The 12,635-nt window shown below is 38.2% G+C and overlaps 1 protein-coding gene across 1 annotated transcript in view; it reads right to left on the bottom strand.

Annotated features, from left to right (window-relative positions):
• Nucleotides 1-12,635, bottom strand: part of LOC121905371 (collagen alpha-6(VI) chain-like) — a 72,537-nt gene that overhangs the window by 36,799 nt on the left and 23,103 nt on the right. Inside the window, exons 7-18 of the mRNA XM_042423581.1 lie at nucleotides 11,186-11,737; nucleotides 9,577-10,308; nucleotides 9,138-9,481; nucleotides 8,083-8,161; nucleotides 6,828-6,973; nucleotides 5,895-5,987; nucleotides 4,901-4,954; nucleotides 4,266-4,337; nucleotides 2,856-2,882; nucleotides 2,622-2,666; nucleotides 659-712; nucleotides 423-485 (exon numbers count right to left, since the gene is read on the bottom strand). Of these exons, the coding sequence (XP_042279515.1) occupies nucleotides 423-485; nucleotides 659-712; nucleotides 2,622-2,666; nucleotides 2,856-2,882; nucleotides 4,266-4,337; nucleotides 4,901-4,954; nucleotides 5,895-5,987; nucleotides 6,828-6,973; nucleotides 8,083-8,161; nucleotides 9,138-9,481; nucleotides 9,577-10,308; nucleotides 11,186-11,737 (2,261 nt within the window). The remainder of the gene's footprint in view (nucleotides 1-422; nucleotides 486-658; nucleotides 713-2,621; nucleotides 2,667-2,855; nucleotides 2,883-4,265; nucleotides 4,338-4,900; nucleotides 4,955-5,894; nucleotides 5,988-6,827; nucleotides 6,974-8,082; nucleotides 8,162-9,137; nucleotides 9,482-9,576; nucleotides 10,309-11,185; nucleotides 11,738-12,635) is intronic.

The raw sequence follows: 12,635 nt of genomic DNA, 5'->3' as shown, positions 1-12,635 counted from the left end.
TCTCTCACACCACGAACCTTTTTACTCGCCGTATCCCGTCTCTCTTTTATTCATTTACAGGTACGTCTCCCTTGCGTTGACACACAAGTGACGTCTTTGGTTGTAAATATAAAATATTTATGAGAGCGACTGGAAGCGTTTGAATCTGAAGACGTAAAATTAGACAAATCACACACTATATGATTTTATCTGCCGGCTGTCAACACCAACTGACCCAGACTGGCACTGACCCACTCCGACTCCTGCCCAATCAGTCGCGATGCCCCAATCAGATTCAAAATCGTCTCACCAGTCATCATGTACATCCCCAGCTCAGGTGTTTGAGTGTGGGAAGCCAGTGAGGGATTGTGGATGTTAAACAAGAAGTTGATGGTGAGAAAGTGAGTGACAAACAGAGAAACAGAGATAACGTCGGACCTTACCGGATCTCCTCTCAGTCCTCGCTCTCCTTTCAGACCCTCCTCTCCTCTTCCACCTGGGATACCCTGAGGACAAGAGTACAACCTGACAATCAGCCAACACCTCTGAGCTTCACTTCATGTGATTTTATTATGCAGTGAATCAAAAGTAAGTAAATATAAAGCCAGACAAAACCCAAAGACCAGCGAGTACCACCACGCAGGGAAATGTCATGAGAAAAGGTTCATAGTTTACTTACTGGCTCTCCTGGATGTCCTCGCTCTCCTTGACTTCCATTCAGTCCTGTCACTCCCTGCAAACAAAAAACCAGAAACAGCTCAGCACTGAGAGCCTGAAAACCTTCTTTCACATCATCTCACATCACACATCACATCAAGAGTCTATTGTTTGCTTTAACTCTTCAGAGGAGAAACACAGGTTTACATGATTATACTTCCACTGTTGACATCCACGTCTGTTACTATAGTTTAATTTCACAAGTCATAATATTTATCTACAACGTGATCTGATATCTATATTTAGATGTTTTTACATCTTGCTGGAATACTTTCTACTAAATGATCTTGCTAAATTCCTCATTTTGTGGCTACAAAGAGGGAGAATCAGGGTTGAAAAAAGCCTTTCTCAATCAACTCTTTACTCTGAGCAACAGAGTCCAACATGAACACAAAGAAAATAAAGTGTAAAGAAAATAATAATGGATGATATTATTGTATTTTAAAAATGCTAAAATATGAATATCAGTATTGGCCTCAAAAATCCTTTAGGTTATTGACCTTATGAGTTTCAGCTACAATGAAACGCTCCGACTTCATAATGTTGTCTTTTAACTTCCTGTCTACATCAGACGTGAGGATATACCGCATTGTATATATTGGCATCTGATGACTGTGATCATCTTGCACCTACATTTTAGCAAACAACTGATCAGTTTTATAACGTACAGCATGTAGGACAAAGCTGAAAGAACACGAGAGACTTACAAAAAAAAAAAGATGTGCTTTTATTTATGTTGGTAAATCAGATTACAGACCAACACAGTGAAAATCATCTTTCCAACTTTGAGAAATAGGCTGTATGAACCATTCAGGACCCAGATTGTTGACTTGTGTTTACTACAACCAGCAAAAGCAACAGCAAGTTAAAAGACAAAACTGGAAATGGAACAAATGAAAAAATGGGACACATTGCATAAGATTATGGCTGCAACTAATGATTATTTTCATTATTGATTAATCTGTCGATCATTTTCTCGATTAATCCACTAGTCGGTTGGTCTATAAAATGTCAGAAAATGGTGAAACGTGTCGATCAGTGTTTCCTAAAGTCCTCCAATGTCTTGTTTTGTCCTCAACCCAAAGATATTCAGTTTATTATCATAGAGGACTAAAGAAACCAGAAAATATTCACATTTAAGAAGCTGGAATCTGAAAATTTTGACTTTTTTATTTTATTAAAAAATTACTTCAAATGATTAATCAAAATTAAAATAGTTGGCGATAAATTTAAAAGTTGGGAAGTCAGTCTAATGTCAGTCAAATCTGATCAAACCTGCTGGGTGTTTGACTGTTAAACTCTTAATAATTAACAAAAATTGATGCTTTTTCCCAAACTTTGACTTTGATTCCTCCTCTCCATCTGTATGCATTCATGTAACATCAATGCATGTCACTAACTTTGCTTCTTCCCCGGAGTTTTTTGTGCTTTCTCATCTCACAGGAAAACCTGAGTCCCGGGCCGAGCCTTCGCGGTCCTTCACAGTCCTGATGGCGTCCTTCCCTGGCTATTGATGCTTTTACTTATTGTTATTGTTATGCTTGTTGTTCTGTTCTGTTCTGTCCCCCCCCCCCCCCACCCCCACCTCCCCCTTTCCCTCTCTCTTTCTCTCTCTCAACCCAACTGGTCAAAGCAGATGGCCGCCCACCAAGAGCTGGGTTCTGCTTGAGGTTTCTACCCGTTAAAGGGGAGTTTTTCCTTACCGCTGTCGCCAAGTGCTGCTCATGATGGATTGATTGAATTGATTGTTGAATGTTATACGGGAAATCTCAAGATAAGAAACCTCACAGTGAGGAGGTTCAAGGTGTTAATATAATATAATAATAATAAATTATTATATTTATTGAAGAGAAGAAAGCTGATTTGAGGTCTTGGTTTATCTTTTTAATGATATGCTGAACTGATGTAGCTGCTGACATTCGTACCTGTTCTCCATTGATTCCGTCCAGTCCGTCTTCTCCGTTCTCACCCTGCAGCGTTGGAAGAGAATCATCTGTAACATCTCACAGCTGCCCTCTCTTAATGAGAACACATCTGAACTAAAATGTTTGTCTAGATTTAAATATTTGTCCAAACACTCTTCACTTAATGCTGCATTTCACATTCGCTCTCTTGCTTAATTCATTGTCTTTACGTTCAGGGAAGCCTGAGTCACTCACCCTGTCGCCAGAGAATCCTGGATTGCCCTGCACACACAAACAACAGGATATAAACATACCAGGCAAAGGACAACAAGATGGGCATATATTATCACTATTATGAACATATCCAGGCTACTCTCACAGTAAACTTGTAAGTGTTTGTATAAAATTAAATGTCATATTTTTGGACAGATATGTACTAGAAGCCAAAAGGTTCTGATGTCGCTCCACGCAGGCAAATAATGTAGAAAAGACGTGTTTGGTGAAACGTGGGTTCAGACCAGAGTCTTATGTTACATCTGTTCTATTATATAGAAAATTGTGAAACTGTGCAAATTATTATGTGAAAATCATGATGGAGCATTAAACCTCAGCTTAACTCTTGCTAAAGCTAACGAGCTTAGCAGTGACAACTATTTTAGCTTCTAACTCAATTCATGTAATTTGGTGGTTGAGTTAGCTTTAAATCACAGCTAGCTTGTAAGATAGCCTTAAAACTAAATTTGAATATAGTTATTAAGCTATGTAGCTGTTGACATTTTGGTAATTCGGCCAGTTATTTCACATAACTAAACAAAGCAGGAGCTAAATCCAATCATGATGGAGAATAAAAACCCAGCTAAACTCCTGCTTAAGCTAACTAGCTCAGTAGATGAGCAGCAACAAGCATTTTAGCTTCTACCTCATAGAATTCATGTGATTTGGTGGCTGAGGTACCTTTTGAAGTCACATATTGAAATGTAATAAATTTTAAATGATTTCAGTATAAATATCAATGGTGGAAGGACGGGTAGATACCTTGCAAAACACAGATTAAATTCCCAAAATATATTAAATAATCAAATTAAAGTTAATTTTCTTATTGCCTTTTTTTCCGTAATGTTGTAATCCACCACGACTGACTGTTATCTTTTACTTCAGCAACGTGCACCCTGGGATTTATCTGGAAAAATAAATGTACTGTGCATCCCTGTTAAAAATCAATATATAAACCAAGTAGTAAAAATGGACATGCTGTTGGTAGATACTGTATATTCTCCTTACATCCTGTGGAGATTATCCATAGTTCAGTATCTACATGTGGGTTATGCAATTATTTGTTGTGGCCGCCCTTAAACTTCACTGCATCCTCTGCCTTTGTAGGGCAGTGTGGACAGTGAACTATGGTGGTGAAGAACATGAAGCCATGACAAAATGTTATTGTTACATTCTTACTTTACTTAATCTTATTTTAAAAAAGAACTGATGTAAAAAACATCCAGTCATGGTATCAATACTGGCAATGACACACCCTCTAGAGCCCCACAAACACAACAGACCACAGCACTTAATTCCCTTTTTATTTGGTCTTAACATCACTCAGTAGGAGGTATTTTTCCATCCTCAGTGTTATTGTGTTCCTCTCGGTAGTATTAAGCAGTGCTGTACCTTCTGTCCTCTGGTTCCAGGACAGCCTTGGATGCCCTGAGGTCCAACTGGTCCAGGAGGTCCTCGGTCGCCCTGCAACAACCAGACAAATCAAACTGTGACCGCAGACTACACAAGAGTCCAGAAGATACGAGCAGGTCAAGCAGTTTCATCCTATGAACAATTTCCTTGTGATAGTTTTACTGGCATTTTAGTAATTTACGTTTGTTAAAAGCCTGTTTTAAGGCTCTTTCATTTTTTATTGACTTTAGGACAAATTGTGTATCCACAAAATCATCTTTTGTTTGGCTTCTTTTGTTTGGCTTCATACTCGTATCAATTTTGGTCCCATTTGTATGTCTGTATGTTAGTTAGCATGATATATTAACTACATGTTAACAAATCTCAAAAAAATTTGGTGGAAGGTGATGCTAGGTAAGGCTGATAAATTTTATTTTATCAATTATTAAATCTATTACACTCAAAAAATACTAAGAGTTCAAAAAGGAGCAGGTTGTTTTAAACCCACATTTCAGTTCAAGTTTCAACACAGCCAAAAGCTGTTTCAGCAACAAAAGGCCTCCAGTTTTTTTCACCACTCCACCAAGTTTCATCTCATCTTAAAAGGAGTAAAAACTGTATGAAGAAGCACTTACGGCGTGCCCCTCCTCTCCCAGGAAGCCAATGTTACCCCTCCTACCAGGCAAACCCTGTTTATAAAACAGACACAAACAGATTCAAATAGATTATTAACTGAAGCCAAAAATGAACTCAAAAACATGTTTTTTTTCTTCTTCTTCTTCGTTCAGCTGGATGTTGTTCTCTTCTCTGTGCAGAGGTTGTTTTCACATTCATCTCCTGAAGGAGGAAAGTTTCTCTGAGCTCACCTTAAATCTCAGTTTAACACGTGGACATATCAGCAGGATTTGTGACATCACAACTAGTGAAGGAGGACACAAAATTTAAAGTTTTTAATTTTTAAAGTTATTCAACGTAAAGTAGTTTATATATCGTCAAACATGTCTGGACGGATCGTTACGCAAGGCAGCCCATTATATGTATGTCTACCTTCTATAAATACACCTGAGCAACCACTTATCTTGATGATTATATGGTTGACTGTTGTTTTATATATATATATGTTTTATTATGAGAATGTTTATACAATATACAGTCAACATGAAATCACCAATATGGTGCAATTACCCACACACCTTCAAACCCTCCGCCCAAAACAAAACAGATCCAGATCTTGCAATTACACAATTCATAGATTATGATAGATGTCCGTTAGAGATGACGAGTAGTAGACAGTGAAAACTTTTACATAATTGAATGATTAACAGTTACAGACAATAGAGCAAGAGTAAAAGTAGTGCAGATATACATACACACACGCAATAAATAAAATAAATTAATAAATATTAAATAAACACATTTCGAAAAATGAACTACTTCCTAAAAAAACAAGGACAGACCCCCAATTTTGAGAGTATATAGCAAGTTTATCTTTTACCAGACTATTACTTTCTGAATACACAAAACCAGGCCTGTTGCTGACTTCATGAAATCACTTGCTCTCAGCCCATACCAGACTTTCGTTCTTGACATCATGTTTAAAGTTTAAAGATGTGTATTTATGGCAGTCACCTTTAAACCTGGGTGGCCATGAGAGCCACGGATGCCTGGGTGTCCCGAGCATCTGCACATGACGTTGCAACACTCCCTTTCTGACACTGTAACCTGCAGAGAGACACAGAGAGCAGAAGACAAAAGATTTAATATAAATTTATATATATATTAATATAAAACAGCACAGTTTTCTTTAGAAATTTCTTTCTAATGGCCTTATTTCAAAACTCAAACTACGTAGACAATTATACAACATGTAAATCAGACAACTTTGAAGTTGTTGGAAGGTGTATTATTTCACTTTTGATTGAGTTATACACAACACAACTGTTTTCCATTATAAATATGCTAAACTAGACCAACACTGTTACATGAATTCACTCACTTCCAACACAAACTAAACTATTTCAATACATTCCATATAATAAATGTCATTTTATAATGTCCAATCAGTGATGAATAAGTCAATACAAAGTTCATTGATCCTACAAGTGACATCTTTTATCTTTCTGTCAGACTTTTGTTCCAGTTGATGTTAATGGAGAGTAAAGGCTTCAGTATGCTTCAGATGAGGTGCTAAACGGATTGTCTAACAACACTTTTTGGTCTCTGTACTGTTTTGGCTCATCTTTGCACTCTCTAGTCTAGGGCTGTAGTCTGCTGGTTGACTGGTCGATTAGTTGGTCGATATGCTCTCGTCTGACTAAATTCTCATTGGTCGAATCATCTCTGTGTTATTTTCATAAGGAGAAAAGTGCTACATCAGTAGCTTTCCAGGAGTAATCCATTATTTCCTGCGGCGGGAGGGACAGACTAACAAATTACCTGTGAAAACGGGGGTGTATTCAAAGCACCCCCGTTGTTTTCACAACTTTCTGGCAGTAAATGTACAGTACAGACTACAGTGTGTCGGTTAATAAATGCTAAAAAGTCACGTCATGAAAGACTCACAATTTGTGTGAGGATGGTGCTGGCGATGCTGGGCATGGTGATGCTGAGACGATTGTTGTAGTCGAAACCTCGGCCAAACTCAACCGTCTGCAGCTGGGCGGGGTTATGAGCTCCCTCCAGAGCCACAGTCAGCAGAGCGCTGACTTCTGCAGACAATAAACACAACAACAAATAAGAGATTTACTACCTCAGAGGAGTTCATGTGTCATTGGTCTACAAACTGACATAATGCACTTTATAAAATATTATGTCAAATGGCTACATTCAACTTGATTTTAGGAATATCCCAAGCTGATTCACAGGTTCGAGAGACATTGATGAATTTGTGTGATGTATGTAAAGCCTGATCTATTTTCTATCCTTTGTTTATTAGCCTGCCAGCAAACCAGCTAAATTGTGAGCTCTGTTAAAACACTGAAACATCATCTTTTTATGGAGGTTGAAAACTGCAGGACTGACATAACATAAAACACTACGAGATATAATACTACATATTACAGCCAGCAGAGTAAATCATCAAAAACTATGATGCAGAATGTATTTTCTTAATCCTTTCAACCCTAGGGTGTTTTTGTTGCTTATTTAGGCTACTCAGAAATGTCATTTTGTATGAGAGTAGTACTAGACATGCTCTAGTACACTTTTTATGGAAAAAACAAAAAATGTAAAAATGTCTTTATGTGCACAAGTTTTCAATACAGCATAAATATCCACATATGAATGGATAGAGCAGGTTGTCAGGTTTGTCATGCTTTGATGCAGGGGCTGGGCCGAGCCCTTCAATATGCCCTGCTGAGATGTTTTGTGTAGAAAAAACTACAAGTAAATTATTCTAGATAATAAACATTAAAAATTTCATATTGAGATCAGGATATCCCTACTCTCTTTATTATTATATACTTTTGAAGAATTTAAACCATTTACACCACGATGACTTGAGTATAGTGCATGACATTTTTTACCAAGTAAAGGTTGGAAAGGAAGTCAGAGGGGGATGGGCAAGAAAGATGGAAAAAAAGAGGTAAAAAGGCATAAGGGGGAAAAAAGAGGCAATGAAAGATGGGTAGAAGAGATGAATGAAAGAAAGAACTACAGAAGAGAAAGGGGAAGAAGAAGAAGAGGACAGATTGGAAAAATGGAAGCATGGAAAAAGAAGTGGAGTTGTGGTATGACTATAAATATTATAATATGATATTATTCTATATTTCTATTTATCAGAGCATTTTTAGAAACACCTCTGCCTCCCAGTACTTACTTGACTTTCTCAGTAGTTCTGACTGAAGCTTCAAACTCGTCACGTCTTCATCGAGTCCGTCTGAGAAGATCACCAGCACCTGAAGGGTGAGGTTGGTCACATGTTAGATTGTTCTTAGTGAGAATCACTCACTCAGGTCTGCAAAGGACAAACTTTTTTGTATGTTGTTTATATGTTTTTAGCCAAGCTTCTAGGGATGCCAATGTCTGTCTGTCTGTAGGCCATCACTTTAGTCCAGACTTGACAAATATTTGATTACAATAGAAACCTTGTAGAGACAATTGTTCTCTCCAGAGGATGAATCCTACTGACTTTGGTGATTCTCTGACGTATCCTCTAGCACCACCACAAGGTTCAGATTTGTGGTTTTGAGTGAAATGTCTCAACAAATTTTAGATGGATTGGCATGAAATTTGGTCTAGACTAATTCATGTCAGGATGAATTGCAGTAACTTTGGTGATGCTCTGACTTTTTATCTAGCGCCATCATCTGGTCAAAATTTCACTTTGTTCAGTATTTTTGTTTATGACTAAATACCCACAAAACTAATGGAAATGCCATTAGTTTCAGCTTCAGCTGTACTTTCTATTAATTACTAATTAACAAATGTTAGTATGCCAGTATGCTCCATTATGATGGTGGACATGACAAACATTACACTTGCTAAACATCAGCATGTTAGCATTGTCTTTGTGAGCTTGTTAGCATGCTGATTGTAGCATATAGCTTGAAGCATCGCCGTGCCTAAGTAGGAAGCCTCACAGAGTTGGTAGCATGGCTGTAGACTCTTCATCTGGTTTGTTTACCAAATAAGCCATAATAAGCCATACATAGACTGTAAAGACATTGGAAAATATGAAACAGTACTAGTGTTATCTCCTTTTCCATATATTAGATTTTCTAAAACCACTTTTAACTCACATTTTCAAGAATTGAAGTCTGATTGAAAACATTCACTGCTGTCACAGAATGAGAACTCATCCTTCACCTTAATTTCATAATAAATAAATGAAAACACATCCTTTTCCAGGGTTGAAAGCTGCGTCACTCTCACCTTCACATGAGCTTTGGATTTGTCCTTAAACATCTTTTTGAAGGAGTTCAGCAGGGCGGTGTTGAAGTAAGTAGGTTTAGATATCTTCATGACTTTCTGTAACACGTCCTCACTGTACACCTCAAAGTTTGTGTCGTACAGGGATTTTCCATCACGGTCTACCAGTCGGAAGGCAATGTTGGGTATGACTTTAGTCTTGACACAGCACAGGCCGTCCACAGAGGAAATGTATTTGACAATAGCCAGCAGGTTGTCATGGAGCGTCTTCCAAGGAACTCTGGCTCTTTGTGAAATATCAAATCCGATGGCGATATCGATGCTGCAGTTTCTGTGTACTACAGGACCTGAGGTAGAGACTTTATATTTTGCAGCAACATTAAAAATATAAGAATGGCAGAAATGTAGAAAAATTAAGGCAAAATAGCACTTCTCAACTCACCAGGTGGTTCAGGTCTAGGTTCAGGTGTAGGTTCAGGTCTGGGTTCAGGTGTAGGTTCAGGTCTAGGTTCAGGTGTAGGTTCAGGTCTAGGTTCAGGTGTAGGTTCAGGTCTAGGTTCAGATGTAGGTTCACCTGTAGGTTGAGGTGGTTCATCTTTTTGTTGTTGTTCACATTTACAGATGGCGGAGGCCAGGTCTTTCTTGATGTTGTCCAACTTGTCAAACTGATGCACATTGAACACTCTCACAGGGCTTCCAGTGATCTGCAAGAGCTGCAGGAGGTGGACATCTCCAACACCGATGACAAAAATCTCAACCCCCATATTCCTGAGATTGTTGGCTTTGTCCTCCACTTCATCATGAGCATCTCCGTCTGAGAACACCACCAGTATCTGGGAGATATTAGCAGACTTACGGCTACCATGTTCCGGTGTGAAGTAATTCTTCATGTAGCCCAAGGCCTTTCCAAGGCAGGTGTTTACACCAGTGTGCTTTAGTTTGAGGATTTCTTTGATCACAGTTTCCTTCTTGTAGTACTTGTTGAGGTAAAACTCATGCTTAGGATCATCACTGAATTGTGCAGCTCCAACTTGAACAAACTCTTTGCTTATGTTGAAGCTTTCCACAAGTCCTGCCGTGAAGTTCAACATGACCTTGTGTTCTTCAGGGTTGATGCTGCTGGACTTATCAAGTAGGAAAACCACGTCAGCCTTGCAAACTGCCAAAGGAGGAACTGCCAGAGAAAAGGAAGGGCATTTGCCAACATTACTAATCACCAAGTGTACTATGAAACTTTTTCACTTTATAGTGTGATTTAAACTATATTCTGGTGGTTTAAGACTTTTGCCATACTCTGCTATTGATGTCAGGTGTATTGAGCAAACATACACTATTAAGCTGCACATTCACATGTTTATGAAGTACCATTGTACCAACAGGGCCTGGTCTGAGGGGGAAATTTTGATAAATTACAAATAATTCCATCAATTTGATGGATTAATTTTCGTCATCCTCTCATGACACTCCCCCCCCCCCCCCCCTTTCAAATCCCTTCTTTTTAATCTGATTAGGTTTACTTTTCAAAATTTGCAAGTAACTAAAGCTTCAAATATGCAGTCAGCATTCTCTGTGAAAGCTCCTAACTGACGACATGAAGAGCTGCAGCTCCATCAGTACTTTTAAAACCAAATTAAAAAGTCTGCTACTCAACTCTTTTACCATTGACTCTACATTTTATCTCATGTTCTTCTCATGTATGTGAATAATCTTGAACTTAAACTTTAATTTGTCAAGCGTACATTTGTCATGTTCTAGTTGACACGGTGGATGCATGTAATGTGCTACTGTGTGTAAATTTGTATTATATGTCCTGGGTGTTTTTTGCTTGGTACTGTTCTGCTTCTGCACATACAGTATGTTTTATTTGTGACCTGCTGAAGTGACTGCAGAGGAAAATTAGCTGTAAGCTAATTCTAGCACAGAACATCAAATGGTAACATTTATGTTAAACACTGTATATGGTCCCTTACAAATAAAATAAATACATTAAATTCAGATATACTACTATTATTACTCAAAAGTGCTGTTTTGAGACAGTCCTGGACTCTCACCGGTCTCACAGATCTCCAAAGCCACCTGGCTCTCCCAGTCCTTCAGCGCGTCAAAGTCCCTCCCATAATAAACCCTGTCTTCTGAGTGGCTGATCTCCCGCAGCTCGGTGGTGTTGGCGTCCATCACTCCGATGGCGTAGATAATCACTCCCTTGTCCATCAGATCCTTAGCGCTTTCTGTGACGTTGTCGTTGGATTTGCCATCTGTTATCACCACCAGCCTCTGCTTCAGCTCAGGACGTCCTCCCTCCGATTTATCGAAATACTGCGACACCGCTGTGATGGCTTTACCCGTGTGCGTGCCTTCTTTCATCTGCTGCATGTCATTGATGGCTTTAAACATTTGATCTTTGTCGTAGTATTCGCTGAGGGAGAACTCTTTTTGGTAATCGGTGCTGAACTGCATGAGGCCAACATGCACCGCATCCTCCCCGATCGCAATCTTGTTGATGACAGATTTCATGAAGTCTTTCATTCTCTTGAAGTCTCCCTCAGAGATACTCTCAGAGCTGTCAGTTAAGAAAATGACATCACCTGATGCGACTTTGCAAACTGTAGACACAGAGAACATAAATGTTAGTATGGTGTTCCTCTTTTATCCACCTTTTCTTACCTGACGGCCCTGCCAAACCAGGAATATTTTGGGAGATTGCAGGCAACAAGACAAGCTACTAAGTATATGAATTTTTAAATGACTAGTTGTTTACAAGCACATGTTGTCCTGATGTCAAACCCACTAAGCTAAAAGTGGTAGCTTTGGAGAGCTTTGCTTAAAGATCTGGTATCATGGCCTTTTTTGACTAATTTTTATGATTACTGAGTCTATTTTAAACATATCTGTGACATTTTTTTTATCAACAGTTATTTAGATTTCTCTAAATCCATCTTTCCTTACAGCCCAGATTCCCCTCTGTCCTCCAGCAGGCTGTCTACATAAAATCTGTATTATTAATGACCATCTTCTCTGATTGGCTGGAGGTGTGGCCCCCACTTTCACCCCCAGCCAACAGAATACTACCTAATCAAATACTACCAAATCAATCATAATGATAATCAAAAACATTATAATAATCCAAATGCAATTCAAAGTGCTTCACAAGCAATTGACAAAACGTGGGATTTTAAAAATGGATTTGGAGACAAATGTGCACTAAAAGAACTGAAAAAAAAGTTAACCGAATAAGACAACAAGATAAGATAATAAAAGATACATAATAAAATATAACACAAGCAATAAAAATAACAACAAAAAATAAAATTGTGTAATACTACCCAAAATAAATATAATAACATAAATTCTATTGATTAGTGTTAAAATGTTGATAAAACAAAATAATAATAATGATGATTATAAATAAAATAAATTTAAATAATAAAACCATTAAATTATAAGACACTACATAAAAGCCAGACTAAATAGCTCCTCTCTGTTCCAGCAGCTTGGAGCGTA

The sequence above is a fragment of the Thunnus maccoyii genome, chromosome 10 (genome assembly GCF_910596095.1).
Source record: "Thunnus maccoyii chromosome 10, fThuMac1.1, whole genome shotgun sequence".
NCBI classification, from domain to species: domain Eukaryota; kingdom Metazoa; phylum Chordata; class Actinopteri; order Scombriformes; family Scombridae; genus Thunnus; species Thunnus maccoyii.
Note: the sequence above shows the minus strand (reverse complement) of the source record. Positions and strands in the feature narration are given on the sequence as shown.